General features: G+C 51.2%; 15 protein-coding genes across 15 annotated transcripts; 10 read left to right on the top strand and 5 right to left on the bottom strand.

The window, feature by feature from the left end:
- Window positions 1–14: 14 nt before the first annotated feature.
- Window positions 15–854, top strand: MRET_3965 (uncharacterized protein; the record flags this gene model as incomplete). The annotated part of the gene is made up of 1 exon (XM_027630592.1): window positions 15–854. One exon carries the CDS (start codon window positions 15–17, stop codon window positions 852–854), a length of 840 nt encoding a protein of 279 aa, XP_027486464.1.
- On the bottom strand, window positions 766–1,858 carry MRET_3964 (putative phosphomutase; the record flags this gene model as incomplete). Its single annotated transcript, XM_027630591.1, has 7 exons — window positions 766–977; window positions 1,005–1,092; window positions 1,119–1,523; window positions 1,550–1,566; window positions 1,595–1,666; window positions 1,693–1,807; window positions 1,835–1,858. 7 exons carry the CDS (start codon window positions 1,856–1,858, stop codon window positions 766–768), a joined length of 933 nt encoding a protein of 310 aa, XP_027486465.1.
- A 54-nt stretch (window positions 1,859–1,912) lies between these two features.
- MRET_3963 (acyl-CoA dehydrogenase) lies at window positions 1,913–3,244 on the bottom strand (the record flags this gene model as incomplete). Its single annotated transcript, XM_027630590.1, has 1 exon — window positions 1,913–3,244. One exon carries the CDS (start codon window positions 3,242–3,244, stop codon window positions 1,913–1,915), a length of 1,332 nt encoding a protein of 443 aa, XP_027486240.1.
- A 185-nt stretch (window positions 3,245–3,429) lies between these two features.
- On the bottom strand, window positions 3,430–4,853 carry MRET_3962 (transcription initiation factor TFIIH subunit 4; the record flags this gene model as incomplete). Its single annotated transcript, XM_027630589.1, has 3 exons — window positions 3,430–3,596; window positions 3,625–4,706; window positions 4,750–4,853. 3 exons carry the CDS (start codon window positions 4,851–4,853, stop codon window positions 3,430–3,432), a joined length of 1,353 nt encoding a protein of 450 aa, XP_027486460.1.
- Window positions 4,854–4,958: 105 nt separating this feature from the next.
- On the bottom strand, window positions 4,959–7,433 carry MRET_3961 (DNA repair and recombination protein RAD54 and RAD54-like protein; the record flags this gene model as incomplete). The annotated part of the gene is made up of 1 exon (XM_027630588.1): window positions 4,959–7,433. The coding sequence occupies one exon, from the start codon at window positions 7,431–7,433 to the stop codon at window positions 4,959–4,961; it is 2,475 nt and encodes an 824-aa protein (XP_027486461.1).
- A 121-nt stretch (window positions 7,434–7,554) lies between these two features.
- Window positions 7,555–8,679, top strand: MRET_3960 (glycoside hydrolase family 16 protein; the record flags this gene model as incomplete). The annotated part of the gene is made up of 1 exon (XM_027630587.1): window positions 7,555–8,679. The coding sequence occupies one exon, from the start codon at window positions 7,555–7,557 to the stop codon at window positions 8,677–8,679; it is 1,125 nt and encodes a 374-aa protein (XP_027486462.1).
- A 76-nt stretch (window positions 8,680–8,755) lies between these two features.
- On the top strand, window positions 8,756–9,777 carry MRET_3959 (exosome complex component MTR3; the record flags this gene model as incomplete). The annotated part of the gene is made up of 4 exons (XM_027630586.1): window positions 8,756–9,032; window positions 9,061–9,139; window positions 9,165–9,489; window positions 9,517–9,777. The coding sequence occupies 4 exons, from the start codon at window positions 8,756–8,758 to the stop codon at window positions 9,775–9,777; spliced, it is 942 nt and encodes a 313-aa protein (XP_027486435.1).
- A 59-nt stretch (window positions 9,778–9,836) lies between these two features.
- MRET_3958 (trimethylguanosine synthase) lies at window positions 9,837–10,773 on the top strand (the record flags this gene model as incomplete). The annotated part of the gene is made up of 4 exons (XM_027630585.1): window positions 9,837–10,182; window positions 10,210–10,366; window positions 10,396–10,405; window positions 10,435–10,773. The coding sequence occupies 4 exons, from the start codon at window positions 9,837–9,839 to the stop codon at window positions 10,771–10,773; spliced, it is 852 nt and encodes a 283-aa protein (XP_027486434.1).
- Window positions 10,774–10,965: 192 nt separating this feature from the next.
- Window positions 10,966–11,383, top strand: MRET_3957 (uncharacterized protein; the record flags this gene model as incomplete). The annotated part of the gene is made up of 3 exons (XM_027630584.1): window positions 10,966–10,968; window positions 11,076–11,228; window positions 11,270–11,383. 3 exons carry the CDS (start codon window positions 10,966–10,968, stop codon window positions 11,381–11,383), a joined length of 270 nt encoding a protein of 89 aa, XP_027486437.1.
- A 504-nt stretch (window positions 11,384–11,887) lies between these two features.
- On the top strand, window positions 11,888–12,435 carry MRET_3956 (ubiquitin-conjugating enzyme E2 A; the record flags this gene model as incomplete). Its single annotated transcript, XM_027630583.1, has 3 exons — window positions 11,888–11,890; window positions 11,918–12,273; window positions 12,300–12,435. 3 exons carry the CDS (start codon window positions 11,888–11,890, stop codon window positions 12,433–12,435), a joined length of 495 nt encoding a protein of 164 aa, XP_027486436.1.
- A 281-nt stretch (window positions 12,436–12,716) lies between these two features.
- Window positions 12,717–14,288, top strand: MRET_3955 (serine palmitoyltransferase; the record flags this gene model as incomplete). Its single annotated transcript, XM_027630582.1, has 2 exons — window positions 12,717–12,956; window positions 12,984–14,288. The coding sequence occupies 2 exons, from the start codon at window positions 12,717–12,719 to the stop codon at window positions 14,286–14,288; spliced, it is 1,545 nt and encodes a 514-aa protein (XP_027486439.1).
- Window positions 14,289–14,308: 20 nt separating this feature from the next.
- MRET_3954 (transcription initiation factor TFIID subunit 5) lies at window positions 14,309–16,795 on the bottom strand (the record flags this gene model as incomplete). Its single annotated transcript, XM_027630581.1, has 1 exon — window positions 14,309–16,795. One exon carries the CDS (start codon window positions 16,793–16,795, stop codon window positions 14,309–14,311), a length of 2,487 nt encoding a protein of 828 aa, XP_027486438.1.
- A 1,168-nt stretch (window positions 16,796–17,963) lies between these two features.
- MRET_3953 (uncharacterized protein) lies at window positions 17,964–18,641 on the top strand (the record flags this gene model as incomplete). The annotated part of the gene is made up of 1 exon (XM_027630580.1): window positions 17,964–18,641. One exon carries the CDS (start codon window positions 17,964–17,966, stop codon window positions 18,639–18,641), a length of 678 nt encoding a protein of 225 aa, XP_027486441.1.
- Window positions 18,642–18,722: 81 nt separating this feature from the next.
- MRET_3952 (tetratricopeptide repeat-containing protein EMW1) lies at window positions 18,723–21,659 on the top strand (the record flags this gene model as incomplete). The annotated part of the gene is made up of 1 exon (XM_027630579.1): window positions 18,723–21,659. The coding sequence occupies one exon, from the start codon at window positions 18,723–18,725 to the stop codon at window positions 21,657–21,659; it is 2,937 nt and encodes a 978-aa protein (XP_027486440.1).
- Window positions 21,660–21,721: 62 nt separating this feature from the next.
- Window positions 21,722–23,485, top strand: MRET_3951 (F-box and leucine-rich repeat protein GRR1; the record flags this gene model as incomplete). The annotated part of the gene is made up of 1 exon (XM_027630578.1): window positions 21,722–23,485. The coding sequence occupies one exon, from the start codon at window positions 21,722–21,724 to the stop codon at window positions 23,483–23,485; it is 1,764 nt and encodes a 587-aa protein (XP_027486443.1).
- Window positions 23,486–23,495: the final 10 nt, after the last annotated feature.

Genomic DNA, 23,495 nt, shown 5'->3' with positions numbered 1-23,495 from the left:
TTTGCTACCGAGCAATGGAGGCCTTGTTTGGATGGGTGCGCTCATATTTAAATGGAGATCATAAGGAGCGGGAATCACCTACATCTAGGAGAAGCAACCGAGATGTGCATGCTCGTTTGCCACGGCATGAACTTCAGCACCCAAGCTCTCCCGAGCGCTTTCCTCCAGACGTATCGGTGCCACAGCGATGGGACGATGCTTCCACGGATCCTGAGATTGACATTGAGGCACAGCAACATCGCTATACACAGATAAGAAGTATGCTTTTGTCGAAAGGACTGCCTCATCATCTTATCGCATACATATTTCGACTTGCTCAGGATGGCATAGAGCTGAGCATCGAACGTCGGGTATACGCTATGTACTCCAACAATGCTAATACAAGATATCTACGGACACCGCCGCTCGAATCAAACCATGCCCGCCATTTTGTTCTACAGGTCATCGTCGAAATATACAGCCATGATCAGGGCTGGAGTACAGATCCCCATCGTGAATGGTTTGGAACGTATAATGGGAGTCACACTTGGTGGGATCTAACGCTCGACAGACCAAACGCTGCATCATATTCAAAAGACAAATTTGCCAACGTGAATGGTAGTTCAGATTCTGAGTGCGAAAGTGTCCTCACTCCGGTCACATACAATGAAATTCATCGAAGAGAATTATGCCGCAATCTCCACGCTTCGGACAAGTTTCAGCTCCATACGATTGTCCTCTCGAGCGACGATCCCTTAGTACGAGATGCACAGCCTGGTGATGTGTTTAGCTTGTGGGCGCGCACCCAGTATCCTGCCTGGATGAACTTGGTTTCATATGCTCGCATTCGAGCTCGGTTGTGTTGGGACATATAATATCTTTTTTCCTCGCACGGATCATCATGGGAAGTATGGCACCCACCGGTAACGGCCTTGGGATGTGTGACGTAATTTCAAAGATGCGCTGGATCACACCGCTGTGACATGTGATGCTTATTACTATCTGGATTAGGTCACAGCACATACCTTGCTTGTCTTTGGCTTCATTCTCCCAGATCTCTTCCAGTACACCGTGAACTCGCTGCCGCATAGCGTCATCTGTCTCTCGTCGAGGCTGTTTCATCAGCATTGTTCACGTACTGTCCATAACGAATCATGTTCCGTAAAATCCCCATGTATAGCAATACGGAAAGGATGAAATTGCATATGCCGCTCAAGATCGGTTCGAGTGACGCGCTGGTCGCATGTGTTTTTGCCAATGACTTCGCGAAGATGCTCACGAACGTGCACCTTGGTTTCATGCGCCAAAATGCCCTGCCAAGAAATACATAAAGTCGACAGACTTCGTCGAAGAGGACTGGAACAAACAAGTTCAGGTAGCGGTGGGTGCAAAGAAGCCGGCAATTGTAAGAAAGAGGTCCAGGTGTCGTGCACATGTTGTGCTTGTTTCATACCTAGAGGTGTGAGCAAGGGATCAGGACCCCATTCATATGTATCGTCTCCGTTTTTCTTGGCCCACACATCTTCCCAAGCTTGTTTCCCGTACTGGTGGTCAGTAAAGCTCATCATACTTTTAGTTCCGCCAGGTCTGGGTAAGTTTTTTAAACGGTACGCACTATGATATCCTTGTCCATGTCGTGCCAAATACACCAATTTGTACGAATATGAATTGTCCTGCCTCGGCAGACCTGCCTGTCAGCGATGCTGCACGAACGCTGCAACTCTTCGCGAACATCGTCCCACGTCATTCCCTCGCTCAGACCCATGTTCTTAGCAACAGCAGGAAGCTCATGTATGGACGCATCCTGATGTACAAAAACGGGTAGCGCCTGATTGTGAGCCTGCTCTCAGCGTACTTCAAACTCCCAACGATGGCACATAAAGACAGCATATATATTGGTTAGATAATATATACCCTATGGGTTCGTAAAAATTTAAAAGCCGTGCTCCTTTGCGGTAAGGTTGAAGATCGTGTTCAGCTGAATGTTGCTGGTGCCCTCGTAAATAGCACCGATCTTACTGTCACGCCAGTACTTCTCAATACCCTGCTCGCGAGTGAAGCCAATGCCACCAAACCATTCGATAGCACGGCCCGCGGCACGCTCAGCTGCCTGGCTCGAATACAGCTTGGCCATAGCGGCCTGCTTCGTGAAGGGACGGCCCTCTTCCTTCAGACGAGCAGCGTTGTATACCATCAGACGGGCAGCCTCGATCTCAGTGGCAACTTGGGCCATTTGGAATTGCAAGCCTTGGAACTTGGCGATCGGTTTGGCGAACTGCTCACGGTCGTGCGTGTAAGCCAGAGCACGGTCAAAGGCACCTTGCGCTAGACCCACCATCTGTGCACCGATACCGACACGACCCTCGTTGAGGATCTCGATAGCAATCTTGTAGCCACGACCCTCCTCGCCGATGAGGTTCTCAGCGGGCACCTTGACGTTATCAAAGTTCACCGTGCAAGTGCTCGAGGCACGGATACCCAGCTTGCTTTCCTTCTTGCCAATCTCCACGCCCATCTCCTTCTCAACAGCAAAAGCAGAAATACCCTTGTAACCCTTAGATGGGTCACCCTGAGCAAAGACAATAAAGAACTCAGCCTCACCACTGTTCGTAATCCACATTTTGGAACCGTTGATAATGTAATGGCTACCGTCGTCCGACTTCTTCACTGAGGTCTTCATGGCAAAAGCATCCGAGCCAGAGTTGGGCTCCGACAGACAGAATGATCCAAGCTTGTCCGTCGAGAGGCTTGGCATGTACTTCTTTTGCAGGTGCTCATTGGCGTACTTGCGCAGCACAGTGTTCACAAGCGTGTTGTGCACGTCACACATGACGGACACAGAGGGATCCACTTTAGCCAGCTCCTCGATAACAATAATAGCAGAGAGGAAACTGCTTCCTGCGCCACCCAACTCTGGCGACGTCTCAATGGCCATCAAACCTTGCTCGAAAAGGCCCTTAATGATCGAGGGGTCCATCTTCTCGTTTTCATCCATCTTCTGCACCAAAGGCTTGACCTGCGATTCAGCATAGCGACGCACGACATCACGAAGCATCTGCTCTTCTTCAGTCAGCTTATAGAGAGAGTTGGGGCCGAATGGGTTCTCGAACTCTTCCGCACGCTGAACGCTTGTCGAGAACGAGCGCATCGCAGGAGCGCGCACTACTTGCGGCACTCGAGCAGAGGCAATGAAACGTGCTGACAGAGCGCTGCGCGAAGCAGGGCGCAGTGCGTTGGTCGAGCGTGCGAACGTGCGCATAGACATTGTTGCGGACAAGGCGAAGGGCCTTCTTCACCGGCAAACTAGTCTTGATGTTCAGGGCCCCACATCGGCCGACGCTCAGAACGAGCCAATCACATGTTCCAAGTGTTCTAAGCACCGAGGCTGCCGGGGTGGTGTGTTCGTGTGGAGAGGGTATGGGCGATCTAAGGCACAAAAACTTCGGCCTCCTACACGCGGCGCCTTTGAATAAAGTCTCGCACCGCTTCATGTCCATCAGCTGAGACGAATAACATGCGCTTCTGCTCATTCTCCCACTGAAGAACACCCAGACTTTTGGCATAGTCGCGAACTTGCACGAAGTCAAACGAAGAGGTAAAATCAGTATATAGATTGCCTGGAGTTAGTATGGGTGCGTAACGTACCAGTCACAGCTGTAACACGATTCTGCTCGCGCTCCCACAGTCGAATCTGATCAGAGACGGTTATTGGGAGCAGCGGCTCATTTTTATACATTTGGGGATGGGCATGATGTGTCAAGTATGCAATAATTTGGTCCGCCGTAATGCCCTTTTTCAAGGCCGACTTGACGCTGTGTCGCGTTAATTGCCCGATCACCAGGTTGGGAAGTCGACTTTTGAGCGTGACAAACAAGTTCAAGATTGCAATGCGAAGAAGATTAGCCGTGTAGGCATACACTCGGTAATTGGTCTCGAGAATCAAGTAGCCCTGTTCCTCTTGATCGTTGAGTCGTGACAACATCGGTGAGGCCGTAGAGGTAAGAGTCGAGGCTAGACGAGTTGGAAAAAAGTATTTGGCCGTTTTGGTCGGCCTGTACACGAGGCCGTAGTCTCCGAGCTCTTCGAGCGTTTGAATTTGTGTTTGTGAGAATCCGCGCGTCTCGTAGGCGCGTCCCACCTCGAGTCCACCCACGGTGAAGAAAAAAGCAAGCACTTCTACTAAATCCATGTTGCGCTCCTCTGCCATGCTCAAGTAGTGCAACAACAATGCCCATAATTGTGAATTGACGTCTTGAAGAAGGAACTGAAAGCCGAGCGACGTAATATTCAGGCTGTCATTATCAGTGGCATCACGCTGCATGAGACCCGTTCGCTGTAGTAAAAACAGAACAGTTTTACGTGGTGCAGTTGTTTGCTCACTTCCGACCATAAAATACAGAATCGTTTCCCATTGTGCCCGCGCATAACCGTCAAGAAACTCGGTCGACACAATGTTTTCCGGTGATAGCTCACAGAGCTTACCAAAGGAAGACACATCGCCACTGCCTGTCATAGCACCGATGATGCCACGTCGAAACACTTCATTCATGTACATGTATGTTTCATCGCGTACCATCAAGATAGACAGTCGCTGCATGCGTTCTAAAGCCACCGAGTATGCCTCATCGTTATGTGAACGAAAAAGTTGCTGACACTCTTCTAGAGTAAGTGGCTTGTCCAGAAACACCAGGTCCATTATAATTTGACGGGCAGTCATAGGCAAAAGTCTGGGGTGACGCGTTAGTGGAACGAGGCACATAGTTCACATACCGGAACACAGCGAGGCAACTGGCGGGTTTTTCATAGAGTCGAATAAGGACTGTACGTGGTTGCGCATTAAGAAACGTCTCAATAGGAAGCTTGGTGGCGCTCATGACGCACACTGTACGCAGTCTTTACCACAAGACTGTCGAACTGCCACGACGCGTATTTTTTTGTAAATGTGGATGTGTGAAGCGGATGTGATTAGATCCACAAAATTAATGACTACAATACTGGAATACAAACGAAACATCGTCATGCATGACTTCTGCCCTAAGAAGATCATCATGCAGTTTTCCAAACTCGTGTTTGGATACATGGTTCCATGTGCTGGTATCTCCGTAGAGCATAGCCTTTGATGCAACGACTTGCTTGCCGTCTCTGCAACGCTTGCATTTGTAGGTATCATGCGTGTCAGAGTCCGTGTTATACTTGAATTGGAAAAGGGCCCGCAAGTCTTCGCCAGAAAAGTGCCGCTCAGCATCCAAATCATCATCAACTACGCACGAAGAAAGGGATTGTTTGTGAGATTGCCGCTGCAAAATCTTTTCTTCGATGGAACCGGTAGCAATGAAACGATATACAAAACAAGCTTTCTTCTGACCGTCGCGCCAAACACGGGCCAAAGCCTGCTGATCAGAAGCAGGATTCCAGTCGGGATCAAAGAGCACGAGACGATTTGCACCAATAAGATTCAAACCACACCCACCAGCTTTAGAACTCAACAGAAAGATAAATTCAGGTGCTGTTGGGTCGTTGAATCGGTCGACAAGTTTCTGGCGCTTGTTAATATTCATGGTGCCGTCAAGTCGGAAAAAGCCCCAGCGACGCAAACGACACAGGCGCTCAAATAAGTCCAATGTTTGGGTATAATTGCTAATTAGGACGATCTTGTCATCCGTAGTCGAACGAATCGAAGCGAGGAACCTTGTCAAGACTGACAGTTTCCCTGACAGTTCCACTGCCACATGCCTGCGATCACCTGGTTTGTATCCTTCAGGGAAAAGTTCTTCGCTACCCTCCAGATCATCAGGCAGACTGAGTAAATCAGGATGATTACACAATTTCTTCAAAATCCCAATAGCTTTCAATGGTTGCGAGCCATTTCCGCGCAACAATCTAGCAATGGCAGGGGATCGAAGAAAAAGATCGTACAGGGCAAGCTGAAAAGGAGACAAGTGACAAAATACCACATGTTCATACTTGATAGGCAAGTACTTGGATAGAATATCATTCGACCGGCGGATTATAAACTGGCTCACCAAAGCAGATAGTTCTTGTAGCTTTTCACGACCCACCATCTGCTCTTTTTCAGAGGCACCAGCGTCTCGACCTCGAAGGATGTCTAGTTCAAATCTCTTGCGAAATTCATTTCGGTTTCCAAGAACGTCAGGAATAGCAAAGTTGATAAGCGCGAAATACTCAGATAGATCGTTCTGAATTGGTGTTCCTGACAAAATAACACGACGCTTCACTTTAAGTAAGTCTAATGATTGGAAAGTCAAAGAGTCGGTGTTTTTGAGTCTATGCCCTTCGTCGCACAAAAGCAATCCGATTTCGGTATTCCCTAGGAGCTCTTGTAAATTGCGAAGAGTTTCGTAAGACACAATCATGACGGGATGAACAATTGCTCGTCCTTTACAATCAGCCCATCTTTGAACAGACTCAAACATCTGCTCGCGACTAAGGCGACCATCCAGAGCCAAAGCGCCTGGGGCGGCAGCGCCAAGCCATTTCGTGAGTTCGTTGGCCCAGTTTCGAACCAAGCTTGATGGACAAACAACAATAGCTTTTTGAATGGTAGACTTGCCAGCATTGGGAGACTGCTTTAATAACGTCCAGAGAAGCGTGATGCATTGCAAAGTCTTGCCTAGACCCATTTCATCAGCCATAATACATCCATTAGCATTCTCAGATATCATGCCGGTCGTACAACGATACAGAAACTTGACACCCTCGACTTGGTGTGGACGCAGAGTTTTGCCTAGTCTTGGATCGATCACGACCGGGACTTTTTCGTCTAATTGAACATGTGGTTTATTCAATCCAAGGATCGATGCCAGACTTTTATGCGGACCACGTTCTTCTTTCGCCTTCTGCTGCTCTTCTTCAAAAGCAGCACGTAACCTTTCTCGCTCCTTTTCGATATTCTTATCGTCCACTGTCGGGTCATAGAGCACGATCGCATGCTCACCCATAGGATCGTGTAAAGGGCGCGGTGGCACTTCCACAGGTCGCCTGACGCCCAACGCAGCATTCGTCGAATTTGCTTTGAATACTTCACCTTTGTCGTTCCGAAGACTTGGAATCGAGAATTTGCGTCTGATCGCGTCTGGCTTTGCATCGTACACTTGCCACTTTCGACGATCCACATTAAAAGAAACACCAGATGCATCGATGCCTTTATATACGCCCTCGAGACTTTTCTTTTGTCTCGGCTCCTCTAGCTCTCCATAGCATGCATCATTTTCATCCGTGACATGATCACCAAACACGGCGTAATTTAAGCGTGGTCGTTTCCGTAGTGACTGATTGCCATTGCGACTCCTCACCAAAGGTGACTTGAAGGGCTTTTGTTCCTGCAAAATTCCATAGCCGCCTCCAGTTGCTAGTTGCCTCGGTGGCTCATGCGGGGGTTTAGAGGTATTTTCGTTCAGTTCATTTAGAGCCGCCACAATCGCACTTCGACGCATGGTGAAAGCCAACACGACTAATTGACGCGTCGTGTTAAATGGCGCACTCACGTGTCGATTATCACGTGCGTGCGTACCCCAAGAAATCGGTGTGGCGCAGTAAAGTAACTTCTCGTCCATCATGAAATTGCTCCTGATCAGCCTTGTCCAGTTGCTTTGGATTTCGCTGGTTTCTTGCGTTGGATGGAAGCTGGACGACTCGATCGTGGGTGAGGACTACTTCAACAAGTTCAATTTTTATGCTGGTCCTGATGGTGCAGAAAACATGACGCATGGAATGGTCCAGTATGTGGATATGCCCAATGCCAAACGTCTGAATCTCTCGTACGCCAACGGCGATAGTTTTGTGATGCGTGTGGATACTACAATGAAGCAGCCGAATGGAAGACCAAGCGTTCGTCTGCACTCAAAAAAGACGTACGAAGACTCAGTGATTGTGTTGCAAGTGGCGCATGTTCCGACGGGCTGCGCGGTTTGGCCGGCATTTTGGACGGTTACGGAGAACAGGCCCCTCTGGCCCAAGGGTGGTGAAATTGATATGCTAGAAAATGCTAATGACCAGTACCCATACAACCTTGCTGCAGTCCACGTCAACACGTCCTGTGCTGTGACGAACCCGGAACAAACGGGCACCACGGTGTTTGATCAGTGCAATGCTTACGCCAATGATAGCTCAGGATGCCGTATTGCTATGAATGGCACCGACGCAGGTGCAACGTGGGGACATAAGTTGAATGAAAAGGGTGGTGGCACCGTGGCGATGCAGCGCGACTTCAGCGAAGGAGGCAAGGGTATCCGAATGTGGTTCTGGGAAAACTGTATGGAGCCTTCTGAGTTGAAAAAGCCAGGAGAATCAGTGGATCCTGACAGTTGGGGTACGCCGGCGGCAGACTTTGGTCTTACGCAGTGCGCAGACCAATTTGACAACCACAATATTATTTTCGATATTACATTGTGCGGTGACTGGGCTGAAGAGACTTACACTGAAACCTCTTGCCCTTCGAACTACAAGTCTTGCGGCTACCAAGTTGGTAATCTCGGAAACACTTTCGAGAACGCATTTTGGGATGTCAAGGGATTGTACATTTACACGCCCGATGCTAGTGGCTCTTCATCGAGCAAATCTAAGCGCAGCTCGAAAGACGACAAAACATGTGCCATCAAAAACATGCCTTCTAGTGCCATGAGTCACAGCCCGAGCGCCTTGTTGCTTTTGGTTACACTTTTCTTCAGTATATTCCTATAGATGCTTGAACGGAGACAATTTTTTTGCTATGCCTTGTGGAGTGTATTTGCTGACCACCCTTTACCACGATTGAGCCATGGCAACTTCATTTGACCGCCGGCGTGCAAATGGCCCAGAAAACACATATCCACTGTTGCATAACATACGTGTTTCAAAAATGTCGACGGGCACTGAGCCTGTTTGGAATGTAGACCCGCACCATGCCCTCCAGAACCCGAAGTCAACGTGCAGTGATAACCTCGTCTTGCACACAATGAAGATCGATAACGAGAACTTGAACATTACTCGGTTGGCGCAAAAGAATGTATGCATGAGGCCTGATGGTCGTGAAACGATGGATTCGCGCTCCCTGTGTACGTATGATACAACTTACGTGGAAAGATCTGCAAACAGGGCTGATTCCTAGTGCTAGTGGCAGTGCTCTCATTGAAGCTGGAAATACTAAAATCGTTTGTGCAGTGTACGTTGATCTATTCTCACGAAAGACACGGTCCCCGTCAAGTGCGTGGGCGGCAATATGCTGGTAAGGCAGAATTAAACGTACAGTTCGAGATGGCACCTTTTTGTGAAAGAAACCGGCGTGCGAGCAAGGACTCGGAAGTAGCGAGTGCTGCGGCTTTCGTGCATCAAGCTCTTTTCCCTTCAATCCGTATCGATCTACTTCCCAAGTCTTCCATCGATGTACATATTATGGTTCTTGATGCCGACACCTCGATATTAGGCTGTTGTGCTTTAGCCACAATGGCTGCTAGTGCGGCCGTGGCACAGGCCGGTGTGCAAATGTACGGACTGGTTGTCGGTACAGCAGCTGTACGTATATTAAACTTACGAGAAAAGTCCGCCACGCCTTCTCTACCTACAGACGACCACCCGACTCAGCAGCAGTGGCTTGTTGAACCCACAAAGAGCGAAAGTGCTAATGCGAGTACAGAGCTGTTGCTCTGCGGCATGCCTTCTCTCAATGCCACGACGTGCTATGTTCTGCAGGGTCCAGTGCACAGCATGGACGCTGTGAAAGAAGTTTCCCACACGCTTATGCAAGTGATAACGAAGCATCACGCTTCCATGGCCCAGTCCCTTTTCAATGAGCATACGTAAGCACAAATAGACTACGTCGTTATAGTTTTCCTCCGCAACTATTTGTGTGCCATTCGCGGATGAACGGTTGCGCGACAGCGTGGCGATCTCAAGAAGTCGAACGGCTCGCTGAAGAGCGGGCCATTCGTAGCAAAGATGATTTACGAGAAAACATGCTCAAGTACTGGCGATTCAGAGAGTCTTTGTTTACGCGCTTTAATGAAGGTATTCTTCTAGACGAAGAATCGTGGTTTTCTGTGACGCCGGAGGCACTAGCCTATCGCACTGCTGTAGAATGCAAGTGTGAAGTGGCTATGGATGGCTTCTGCGGTGCGGGTGGAAATATCATCCAGTTTGCTATGACATGCGATCATGTGCTGGGCATCGACATTGATCCCGTCAAGCTGGAAATGGCCAGGAGAAATGGTACGAGCAAAGTCGCTTACATGTAAGCCCAAATCTATGGCGTGGAACACAAAATCACACTCTTATGGGGTGATTTTTGTGAGTTTGCTCGCGACGTCGAGAAAGTGAAGCAAGCTCGTCTCTGCGGAGAGGAGCCAGAAGACACCGGCAAATGGGGAGGATGGGATCGCAAAAAAATTGATGTGTACGTATACTAAATGAATAACATGGCAGGATTTTTATGGTACGTACTGACAGCATCTTACGTTCGAGTCTCCGCCTTGGGGTGGTGTGGAATACCGTGATCCTTCCAAGCTTAAAGGAGTTATACCCACTAATAAGAAATATGTAAATGCTTATCCATTCGCCGCATTGCAGCCTGTGGGAGGTAAAAAGCTACTGGAGCTAACGTTTCTTATCTGTGATAAGCTTGTCATGTTTGTCCCGCGCAACATGGATCTAACAGACGTAGCTGATGCGGTGAACGAGGTGGAGTTTGGAACTATGGTGCATGTCGAAGAGATGTGGATGGGACAACGACTCAAGGCCTTGTCTCTCTTCTTTGAAAAGAAAGGTACGAATAACAAGCCTGAGGTGCCTCAGTCCTCATAGACTCAAGGCTCGTGCGCTCAAGAACGCAGCTCGCTGGGGAAGCAGCCTAGGCCGCTGCATGTTTAGTCATACGGGACCCTCCCCTAGGCAAGTTAGTGCTGCACTCTCAGCCTTGAGCCTCGAGTCGCTTGGGTATCATCAAGAAGGCTATCGCACTTAATAGTCTTTCGAGTTTAAGAATTATTTTTCAGCATGGTATGTACATATTTCGCCGCGTCAATTTGAGTTGTCATGCTGTAAGCTTCTTGCATGAAGCGTCTATGGTGTGGTCGTACGACAAGAACGGCGGCTGACAAAATCAGGACTTTTGCTTCTGTATTCCTATTGTATTTGGCTGCCCTAACAAGATCAAACAGGAGGGTGATGGCACACCATATGTCTGTCCACGTTGTAACAACGCACAGGTCGTCGAAGCCAAGAGTCGCATGTGGCTTGAGCTGTGCTGGATTCCTGTGGTATGTACAGATCAACTATGCTGAATGCTGACACAAAGTAGATTCCATGCTCATCTCAGCACATTTGGCTATGCGGTATTTGCCAATGGCAAATTCCACGGAACGGCGGATACCAGCCCATGCCTGCAGGATATTCTATGCCGCCTAAAATGTAATACGTGTTGCTAAAGAATGGAGCAACCACTATGTGACAGACAATGCCCTCGTGCATTTATGAACTTATCGCATTATGCCGAAGCGTTCTTTATGAGCACGTAAGACATTCTTACTCCCGTTTACTACTCGTAATCCATTTACGTTTCAATACACGAATAACTTGTCCATATCAATATAGTCTGACTTTTCGGAATGTGCTGTATTTTGCTTCGCGGTTGAGAGGAATCACATTCGCGCTCACAGCGTAAAATCGAGGCACGACAAAAGCCTTTGACGCAAGCCTATGGACATTTCGCATCGACGTATGTGAATGCGAGCTTTTCATATTACCTAATAGGCGAATGTGGATGCGCAAATGATTTGTGGCTCGATACCAAAGTTACGACCCAACTTTGCCTCGCAATAGGTCGTTGTGAAGCGAAACAGGTGCAACGACATTTTGCTCTTCTTATCATAAAGACGCTGTTCTGAATCCCAAAAAAGTCTACCTACATTGAATATCTATGGTACGTGTCTGCTTCGCTCACATACAGTCGACACCCTCTAAGCGTAGATTGATTCGAGACTTCAAGCGATTGTCTTCTGATCCTCCTGGTGGTATATCTGGAGCGCCCTGTGCAGATAATCTGCTCGTGTGGAATGCTGTGATTTTTGGACCATCAGATACGCCATTCGAAGATGGCACCTTCAAGCTTTTGCTCACCTTCGACGAGTCATACCCCAATAAGCCACCTTCCGTGAAATTTTTAAGCAAAATGTTCCATCCAAATGTGTATGCGAACGGAGAGCTATGTCTTGATATTCTTCAAAATCGATGGAGTCCTACTTATGACGTAGCGGCGATCCTCACTAGTATTCAAAGTTTGCTACACGATCCTAATCCTAACAGGTATGTTTCATGTCATTTAACAAAAGTCCCGCAAATGCCGAAGCAGCATCGCTATATCGCGAAAATATGAAGGAATATGTTCGACGCGTAAAGCTCACAGTCGAACAAAGTTGGATTGACGAGACAGAAGAAGCGCAAGCCTATGCAGATGCGGACGCGTAGCGACTGTGATATAGAGACTCCTATGTGTGACATGCAGCCTCACTGCTTATTTTTTTTCATGTGGATCAGGTATATTCCTCTCGCAAGCAGCTTGGGTTTCTAGAAGGGCTTTGCGCCTACTTGTGACGAGGCCCCCAGATTCTCAGAGCTCGGCAGATCTGTCTGGACATTGTGCTTAATAAGCATGACAGGGTGAGGTCAGTAGGCAGGAAATGGCAAATCCGTGTCGGCGTCCGACGAAACAATACGACATTCGTCCCCTGCGTAGCCGGTAAACGGGGATGACAAAAACAGAGTCTATAGACCAGGAGTCGCTCCATGGATTGTTTGGATGGATCACATGGGTGTTCAAGTCTATACCAGGGCGGGACATAATTTTGCGCTATATCGCCAGCAGCTACCAAAATGATCCGATCCGCTCATTGCTGGAGCTGATTCTGTTTATATTTGCTGTTCGTACGATTCTGCAAAATCGAACGCGTGCACGTGGAACGTCCCACTTCATTCAATTCTCAGAGGATGTAAGTACATGCGAACTAACGCGCTAGGAAATTGATTATCTTGTCAATGAATTTGAGCCTGAGCCCCTTTGTGCCCCACTTGATGCCAAGGAAAAAGATGAACTTGACTCGGTCCCCATGGTTGTAGGCCATGCGTCTGCACACCCTATGGTCCAAGCCCCGTGGATGACAGGCACAACCCCCAGGCGTGTTATGAACCTTGCATCCTTTAATTTCACAGGCATGTTGAACGAGCCTGAACTCCAAAAGCAAGCCAAAGAGATGCTCCACGAGTATGGCGTGGGAAGCTGCTCGCCTCCTGGCTTTTATGGAATTAGCGACCAGCATATTCGGCTTGAGGCGTCCGTGGCTTCGTTTTTCCGAAAGGATGCGTCCATCGTATACAGTCAGGGATTTTCCATTATGAGCAGTGTTGTTCCTGCGTTTTGCAAACGTGGTGATGTGATTGTGGCTGATGTGGGTGTGTCCTTTGCTATTCAAAAGGCTCTGGAACTCTCGCGAAGCCACATTTACTGGTACGACCACAACGACATGGACTCGCTCGAACATGTGCTATCGTACATCAACCGTGCCCATCAGCAATCTCGAAAGCCTCTGACCCGCCGCTTCATTGTGACCGAGGCACTCTTTGAGGCAGATGGCACAGTCACAGATCTTCCCACGATTGTGGACCTCAAGAAGAAATACAAATTCCGCATGATACTTGATGAGTCGTACAGTGCCGGAGTAATCGGTGCAACCGGTCGTGGTCTCACTGAGCTCCAGAAAGTTGACCCAGATGATGTCGATATTATTGTGGGTAACTTGGCAGTGGCGTTTGCGACGGCTGGTGGCTTCTGTGCATCGACGCAAGAGATTGTTAAGCATCAGCGAATCAACGGCCTGTCGTATGTATTCTCAGCAGCCATGCCAGTTATGTTGGCAAACGGCTCAACAGTTGCTATGAAATTACTGGATGCGAATCCCAGCGTTTACGATAAGTTGCACGAGAACGTGTCGATTTTGCGCAAGGCACTGGATCCGATCACTTCCATCATAATTCCTAGTGCGCCCGAAAGTCCACTTGTACATGTCCAAATTAAATCGAAGAGGGATGATATGGATGCCTCTGCGCAAAAAGAGCTGCTCACCAAAATTGAGCGCCTTGCATTGAACCAAGGCGTGTGGATAACTCAAACCCCGCATTTGCCAAGTATACGCCTACAGCTGGATCAGGGTCCGTGGGCGCGCCCAAGTCTGCGTATCGCTGTGACGAGCGCACTTAGCGTTGGTGAAATGGCACAGGCTGCTGACATTGTCCGAGCAAGTATTGTCTCTGTAGTGGGTCCATAGTGCAGAATCTCCATGAATATCTATGATGTATAGACGCCCGCAGTAAGACAGAGGTTTCGTGGCGAAAAGTGCACGTCATACACCGGTGTGTTTTTCGTGTAATACGTCACGACACAGTCCGCGCTTGCCTCGGCATCCAACGCGCCTGACTCTTGCTGGGCTGTACGAACATCCCAGCACCGGACTGTGGCATCTTCCGATCCACTCACTAGTACGGCTCCATCGGCGCTGAAGTCCATCTCGTGGATCGGAGCGTTGTGGCCCCACATTTTCTTAATGCGGCGACCGCTAGCCAGATCCCACAAGCTGATGGAGAAAGCATCTGACATGGTGCTGCGTGGATGTCCAAGGCGGCTCATAGTACTGCCGGCGCTGGCAGAAGCAAGATACCGGCCATCAGAGCTGATTCTTACGCACGAGATGGGTGATTGGTGACCGACAAACAGACGCACGCATGCACCGCGTTGCACATCCCAGAGACGACAAGTACGATCAGAAGAGCCTGTCGCAAGGTACAGCGAGTTGGGATGAAATCGCACGCAGTCGACATCCGACAAGTGTCCCGCATAAATCCGCAACGGATGAATCCTTTCCGCGCTCCAGAGCCGAGCGGTTCGATCGGCGCTGGACGTAGCAAAATAGGTACCTAACGGCCCCCAAGTCACATCCCATACAGGATACTGGTGCCCACGGTATGCCACAAGTGCTGCGTATGTGTCCAGGCTCCAAAGTCGCGCGGTGCCATCAGCACTACAACTAAGGAGGTGTCGTGGGCTCGAACCACTGCCACCAACGGGATCAAATGACACATTGTAGACAGGTGCACTGTGTCCAATGAGCTTGCGTGTCGAGTCACCATGGGGGACACGGTGCTTGTTGAGCGTTTTGCGGTCACGCACGTCGGACAGATTAAAGTCACTTTCCAAGGGTCGTAGCGCTTCGCCCTTGAGACTCCACACTTGTACATAACTTTCTTCGAAGCCAGCTGCCATGAGCGTCAAGTCCGGTGAAAAAGAGCTGCTAGTGAGACCGTCTTCCGCATCGTAGAAGGTGTACATGCAGACACTTGGTAAACCAACTGTGCGTGGTACACCTTCCCATTCGGAAGGTGGCTTGGCGTCTCCTGCTGTCGCTGGTTCTGGAGCGAGCTTTGGGTCGATCCGCAAGCACTTTCGTGCGTCGCGCACGCGCTCGACTTCACGAAGCAAATCCACTGTGCGGAACATGCTCGGCTGCGGTGGCAGATCAGCTAGTGTGGGACCCAGCAGATCAGATGCCTGATCCTGGCCCTGTGGATGTGTCTCGTCTGGCACCACAGACGACGAGCGACTCCGTGGCGAAGGCGCAACATGCGTGGTATCTTTACCTTCTTTGTCCGGGTTCGCCTCGCCTGCAGAAAAATTTTCTTCCTGTGCAGGGGCAGGCGCCTGCTTTTCACGCAATACGTGATCCACTTCATTTTTCAAGTCGTCTGCGAGGGGGATACTTGGATGCAACTTGAGCTGCGGGCCAGCCGCTTGGGCGTTGAAGTCGGCGATGACATCCGATTCAGATATGGCTGCTGCTTCCACGGCAGAATGGTACTTGGACGCAGACTTTGACAAGAAAGATGGGCCTGCACCTGTAAGTCCTGTGCCCTCTTCAAGCTCGAAAGGATCAAGTTGGAACATTACAGAGCGAAGCACCTGGATGCGGCAGTGCTCATTAATGATTTTCAACATCGCTTCACGGCCACGGCGCGATGGCTCGAGAATATTGTCCACGATCGAAGGATCATCGATGCTAGAGAAGCCCACAGGACTTGTTCCATCCGTCAGCCACCCAATCAAGAGACCAAATACGTTTGGTGACATTTTTAATACATAGCGTTCTGTGCGAAATCGTTGCGCCAACTCATCCGATCCAATTTGCGACGGAAGACATAGGGAGCGAATGTGCGCGAGCAGCGATGCATGTGTTGGCTGGAAAAAAGACGAATGCAGAGCAAAAAGCTCAGCAGCTACGGCGCCAAGACCCATATCCACCAAGTTCAGGTAGCTGTGCACAAAAAGGGGCAGCAGCAGCGGGAGCAGTTCTGGTTGATAGATGTCCAAACTTCCCGTACACCATGTTTTAATCATAGAAAAGCCGCGGGCTGTATCTGTTGGGTCAAGTAGCAGCGCCTGAGCACCTGCACGTTCCAATGCAGAGCTAGGGCCCGTCTCAGGCGCATCCTTGTCGCGCGGATCACGCGGCACATTCTTGCTGGAAAGCTCTTCCATACTCACATCCTGGGCTCCAAGGTGTGCGTCGCGCTCTTCGGCTGATTTGGCTGGCGATGCACCCTTCTCGGATGCTTCTAGTTCGGCTTTCAAGGCACCAAGGGCTTTAGCATACCCATGGGAACGCAGGTACTCCATCACAGTGGCAGACTCCAAGCGATTGGGCTTGCCATCCTTGACACTGGTACCTGACCCTGCCATTTGCTTCTGGCGCGCACCAACAGCGTCGTAGTCGTCGAGTTTCATCGCTTCCGAGACACCAGAGACGCACGAGGAAGATATCACGTGATTCCAAGTCAGGATGAGGCGCGTGGCTTTGGACCAAGGCACATTCGGATCATGGAGAAGCACGGACCACCTGGCAGAAAGTGACACCCGGTCCAACTCATCACGGCCAGATTTCAGCAGGTATTGTATGGCGCAATGATTTAATTCAATTCTTTACTTCTTAGCTAGGCCTGAATTTCGATACTGCTACACCGCGAAAAGCATGACCTGATGAATGATCATCTTGCGCAATTTTTCGACAGCAAAACGATGTACTCTAATGCGATTCACAGCGGCGTTGTTGGTGAGAGAATGGAGCATCTAATTCATAAAATTTAACGTGAAACGCGATACGGAAGTAAATTTTCAGCATTATAGCCTAGGTCAAGGCACTTTCGAGTTGTGGTGACGCGGCCCTTTTGCGCAGGAGATTGAATAGAATCAGATCGATGTACGACAATCGTCCATTCAAATTCTTTTAGCATTGTCTAAACTGGTATCGCGATTCGTGGTCTTATGGCATAATAGGGGTAATAATCCGTTCTCTGTGTGCTTGGTTTGTCATTATTTACTCATTCAAGGCTTTCCATATAGCTTTTCATCATGCCCCTGAAAAAGGCCATCTTATGTGACGATATTCTAGCCGTATGTCAACAGGATGGCCTGTTCAGTGCTATCTTTGTTACATCCTTGTGCACATATAGAGATGCCTCGAAAGTGGCTTAGCTGGGAAAGATCTCCATTCCATGGCAGAAATTTTGTCGTTTCTCTAGATATGCCGGAAGCCTTCGCATCAAAGATCATAATATGACCCTCTACTTTAGAATGCAAAGGCTTTTTCTTTACTTTGTATTCCGCGTCTCATGATCACTGCCAGAAATACAGCCCTGCCAACTAGAATATGGTGCGGGGAAATTTTAGTCATGAGAGCTCTTCATGCGCCTTTGTCTCTCTGCTGCAAGTCTTGATTGGTCACTAAGATTGAGGTGATTGTCATGCCCGGATGACATGGGCATCAGAATGGAAGCTTCTTTTCTAGCTGGTCTTGCATACAATGTCCCATTGTCCTGAGAGTAGAGATCTTTTGCCGTGGGATGCATGTGTGTATATATAGAGCCTTTCTACACATTGCAAGTGTACGGTGCGTATGTCGCGCTCCCCTGAAAATGGATTGTGTAGTGCATTCAGTGACGATGAAGAAGAAGTAGAGGCACAACGTGCTATGGAGGAGTGGATCGATGAAGTGAATTTGTTGCTTTGTGGTTTGCCTAAACATGCATCGAAACAGAAACAGACCACAGTATCCAAGCGCAACCGAGGATCTGTACTCCTGGGCTCGCTATCTTCACCTGTACCAAACAAAGCTGCGGCAACAGCGACGCGCAGACACTCAGGCACTCCTTCCTCAAGACCGAAACTTCTCCATCATCCAGGAAGCATATCACCTGATGCGGCAGCTGAATGGTTTAAGCCGGGAAGGTCACCGCCACCGCCCAAAGCTGGCTCGCCTGTGCTTAAGCCTTCCAGTCCGTTATTACCGGAGCAGCCAGTGACATCGCCGCTTGTACCATGGAGAAGGTATGTGGTGCCTTTGCCTGAACGCCCTGAGCCACCTACGATTCCCTTACCCGAGAGGCCGCCCGCTACAGAGGTGCCTGTGGATATGGAAGACTGGTACGATGCCTATTCATTACCTAGTCCAGGGCCGTGCCGACTGTCTCCTTTACCTACTTACTTATTCCGCACATGCACAGTATTCGCACCGCCGATGACGCAAGCGCCACCCGCCATCACAGGGCCCACGCCCTCCATGCGTGCTTTGTAGTCGTGCGAGTGGAGTGGATTTGATGGACTTGGGTCATATGTACGTTTTTTTTTTCTCAAGTTCCTGTCGAAATTCACCGACATGACTGATCACACACAAGGGTCGTGCGAGGCGTGGGCAAGCCCCGATCATGTCGAATGGCAGATGATAAGAGGTATAGTGCCTCCAGACAGTGCGTCTGCAACGATGTGCCGCAAAGTGGTCGTGGGGGAGTTCTCAGACGTGCTCAAATCACGCGCGGCGCGACCCCTATTCGAGGCCATCGCCAAGGTCGTGCACACCACAGTTCAAGGCAAAACGTCGTCAGAGCAAGTGATCATTCCTTTCAGTGCTGTACATATCCCTGTCTCGGAATCTCCCCTGGATTCATTGTGTGTTGCCATCGCAGCCTTGCACGGTTTTGTTCAACTCAATTGGACGGGCCCTGATATGCCCTTGCATCCTATGGAGCTCTTGCGTTATCATGCGCCACAACACTTTAAGCAGCGTGATGTGCATGATGAGGACAATTCTGATGCAGCATATGCGCGTGTGTTGCATGTTTCGAGCTTGGAGTATCTTACGTGGCAAGGTGAACCTGCATATCATTTGTGTCAAAGCCCTTTTTTCCTCGTCGTGGCTCTATTGATTTTGGATGCGTTGCAAACTTCTTCACTAGTCACAGTGCCTTGGTGGCGCATGCGTGCAAGATCTGTGCACATTCGCATCCTAGACGAGCCTGTGGCATGTGAAGAGGCATTGCAGGAGGCAGTGATGGCCATGACGCATGCATTGACTCAGCGAAGTCAACAAGCTTCCACGGATACTGAGCAGCGTGCCTGGGCTCACTTGCACGCTCGGGCCTTGTTGGAACTTGCCCTGGCAAGGCAACGAGCAGGACAAGATCGCTTAGCATCAGAAGGCCTCGTGGAGGCTGCCAAGGCGCACGGATTGGAGTATGAATTGAGCGGTGCGCTTGGTAAGCGGACCAAGTGGCAAAAGCAAGACAAGACCCAGCTGGTTTTGCTGGCCGAGTCGCGTGAAGCTGGCGCGGAACGTGCCGAGGAAGATGAAGCGTCGACCTCCTACAAGCATGGCCATGAGACGAGTTCTGATGCGTCTGGATGGCAAGCGTCTATCGATCCCAGCAAGCAAGTGGACCATCAGCCAGCCACGTATTCGCTGAATGATGACACGCTCTTGGAGCAGACTCAATTCACTCAGACGGGTCCTGATACCGGGCGGCGTCTCTCGCACCTCGATCCAGGAAACCAGCCGCCCCTCGCTGTGATAGATCAGTGTATTCTGCTGGCGCTCTGCCTCAACATCCACAACACACAGCCGTCGCATGGACTGACATCGGAGCAAATGTCTGCGTTTGTTGAACGAGTCATTCAGCACCCTCTTAACTGGAGTGTCCACACGATGAGTCTGTTGCTTCGGTCGCGTCTTGAGGCATCGCGTACACGCACAGTTGAGCGCAGCACCCTCCAGCTACAAGCGCTGATTGATCAGATGCCTACGAACGACTCGAGCGTGCGAGAGCGGCTGCGTTTCTTCCATGCACTTGAGTTGCCGGCCAAGTGGGCGATGCAGTCCGAGCTAGCGCATCGGTACGTGTCGATCGGTGTGCTGCGTAGTGCGCTGGAGACGTTTGAGCGCGTTGAAATGTGGGAAAACGTTGTGCAGTGTCTGGGACTGCTAGGACGGCAGCAAGAAGGTATTGAGGTGGTGCGTGACCTGCTTGAAGGACGAAAGACGGAAGCCGAAGCTCAGTTGCAGGCCAAGCGGATCGCTACATCGGTGAGTCGTGTGCCTCATACCCGGTTTGCTCGCGCACGCGAAGCCAAGTTGTGGTGTCTGCTGGGAGATTTGGAGCCCATGCATGCTGAGATGCACTACCTTCGGGCTTGGGATGTATCAGAGCGGTCATCGGCGCGTGCGGCTCGTTCGCTGGGTGGCTATCACTTTGCCTTGCACGCTTATGAGCAAGCGAGCGTCTGGCTGCGTCGTGCCGTGCGCATCAATGCCTTGTATACGCGCTCCTGGTTCATGTTGGGCTGTTGCTACATGCGCTTGGAGCACTGGCTGGAAGCGGCCGCCGCATTTCGCAAGTGCACGGCGCTGGAAGAAGAGGACGGTGAGAGCTGGAACAATCTGGCGAGCTGCTACATGCGTTTGCACCAGAGTCACGTCCGCCGGCTTGATACCGTGCTGGAGCAGGATGTGGACGAGGAGGATGGCGCAGAAAGTGTGGTGTCGGGGACCGACTCGGGTGTCGATGTCATGTCGCAGGAGACGCACACGGAGACGACGGCGCCTGCGTTGGAGTTGCGTCTGCTCGCACATCGAGCTCTGGGCGTGTCGCTCAAGTTTCAGTTTGAGTCGTGGCGCGTATGGGCGAACTATATGATCGTATCGGTGGACGTGGGTATGTTGCGTGAAGCAGCGCGCGCTTTGGCGAGGGTGGTAGAAATTCGGACCCGCGAAAAGAGCTTCAGTGCCTCTGATAAGGCAGTGAATGTGCACGACATGGTCGATATGGGCGTGCTCAACAAGCTGGTGGACGCTGTGATCCGTCCCGCCAATGTCGAAGAAGAAGCCACACAGGAAGGGGCCGGACTACGCCCCACGGTGGAGCGTCTGTTTGAGCAAACGCTGCTGCCCCGCTTCTCGACGGACGCCCCGATTTGGCAGAGTTACGCGCGGCTCACGTTCGCGAGTGGTCACTACCGAAAGATGCTTGATGCGCGTGTACAGGCATTCCAGTGTGGCCTAGGCGCTGCCGACAGGCTCGATGTCGTGACGGCCAAGGACGTGTGGCTGCTGGCCAAGGATGAGCTGCTCGAGCTGTGCGACGTGCTAGCCAATCTCGCGACGCGTCCCGCCGAGCCGGGCTCGGACGAAGAATCCATGCCAGACTGGCGCTTCCGCGCGCGCACTCTCGTACGTGCGTTCATGTCGCGCACGCGCGACAGCTTTGAGGACGAGCCTGCCTGGGAGGAGTTGGTAGCGTGCCTGGAGGAGTTGAAACGGTAGATTAGTCAGCATGTGCAGGCCGACGTCCTGGGCGTGGCTGTCGTCATGCTTGCTTTGTGGCGATGGACGCGGCGTCGGGCGTGCGGGTGTGGTCGCCTGTGCGTGTGGTGCGTGAAGTGCCGGCGTATGGCGATGCTTCACCGGTCTCGTCTATCTCTGACTCAGACACGCCGGAGTCTGACGAGATGGCGCCGCCGCCGCCGATGGATGAGCCGTTGTCAGCGTCCAGTGGGGTGCGAGGCACATCGCTCGCGGAGCTGCCGCACGAGATACTCCTACATGTGTTCCGGTATGCACTGACTTCGCAGCAGGATCTGCAGTCGTGCCTTCTTGTGTGTCGTCGCTGGTGTGCGAGTGCGGTGCAAGTGCTGTGGCACCGGCCTTCGTTCCACAAGCTGTCGGCTCTCTTCCAGATGATCCATGTGATGATCCAGCCAGATGCTTATTTTCCGTATGCAAGCTACATTCGGCGCCTCAACTTTAGTACACTCGCTGGCGAGCTCGATGACCAGTTGTTTGGGCGCATGGCGCTCTGCCACCGCCTCGAGCGGCTTACTCTGTCAGGTTGCACGCAAGTCACCGAGGAAACGCTGTCGCGAGTGCTGCAAAATACGCCTCAGCTTGTGGCCGTTGACTTTAGTGGCGTGACGTGCGTTACGGACCATACGCTGCAGGTGCTCGCCACGACGTGCCCACGCCTCCAAGGGGCCAATTTGACCGGTTGCCTTCGCATTACCAGCCAGGGCGTGTGTGACTTGGCTCGGCACTGTCCCATGCTGCGGCGCATCAAGCTGGGTGCGTGCGAGCGCGTAGGTGATGATGCGCTGCTGGAACTGCTGCGTCGGTGCCCTACCCTGCTCGAAGCCGACTTGATGCAGTGCACGTCGGTGCATGACCAAAGCGTCCAGGACGTGTGGCTGCGTCCGACGCAGCTTCGCGAGCTCAAATTGGCTCACTGCAATGCCCTGACGGATTTGGCGTTTCCTACACCATCTATGCGCAGGGCACTCCCTTTATCGCCCCCCTTTCGCGTGTGTGAGCATTTGCGAATGCTCGACTTGACTTGCTGCACGATGCTCACGGACGAGGCCGTTCGTGCGATTGTATCGCATGCGCCGCGCTTGCGGAACGTGTCGCTGGCGAAGTGCTCACGTCTGACTGACCAGAGTGTGTATGCGATCAGCGAGCTCGGACGCAACATCCAGCACCTGCACTTGGCTCACGTGTCTCATGTGACGGACCGCGCCATCATACACCTGGCGCATCATTGTACACGCATCCGGTACTTGGACCTAGCGTGCTGTGTCCAGCTCACGGACGAAAGCGTCGTGGTCCTCGCGTCGCAGTTGCCCAAGCTGCGGCGCATCGGACTCGTGCGTGTGGCACAGCTCACCGATCGCGCGATATATGCGCTGGTCGAGCGATATACCAACCTGGAGCGGGTGCACCTTTCCTACTGCGAGAATATCCACGTACCCGCCATCTTCTGGCTCACCCTGCGCCTGCCGCGCCTCACGCATCTCAGCTTGACGGGCGTGCCCGCGTTCCGCTGCGCCGAGCTTCAGGCCATGTGCCGTCCCCCACCCAAAGAGTTTAATCAGCACCAACGCCAGTCCTTTTGTGTATACAGTGGCCGCGGTGTTCACGAGTTGCGTCGATTTCTGCAGCATGTGTATGCTGACGAGACGCTCGTGCGACAGTTTGGTCCGCTGCATCCCGACCGGCACCGCATCTTTCAAGCGGGCCTCGCTCGGCAGCAGCAGCAGCAGCAACAGTGGCTGCTCCAGCAAGAGGCTGTGGGATCGATCCTGCCCTCGTCCGTGTAGTACATAGACT

Source organism: Malassezia restricta, chromosome VII (genome assembly GCF_003290485.1).
Source record: "Malassezia restricta chromosome VII, complete sequence".
Classification (NCBI taxonomy): Eukaryota; Fungi; Basidiomycota; class Malasseziomycetes; order Malasseziales; family Malasseziaceae; genus Malassezia; species Malassezia restricta.
The sequence above is the reverse complement of the archived record's forward strand: the minus strand, read 5'-3'. Positions and strand labels throughout refer to the sequence as shown.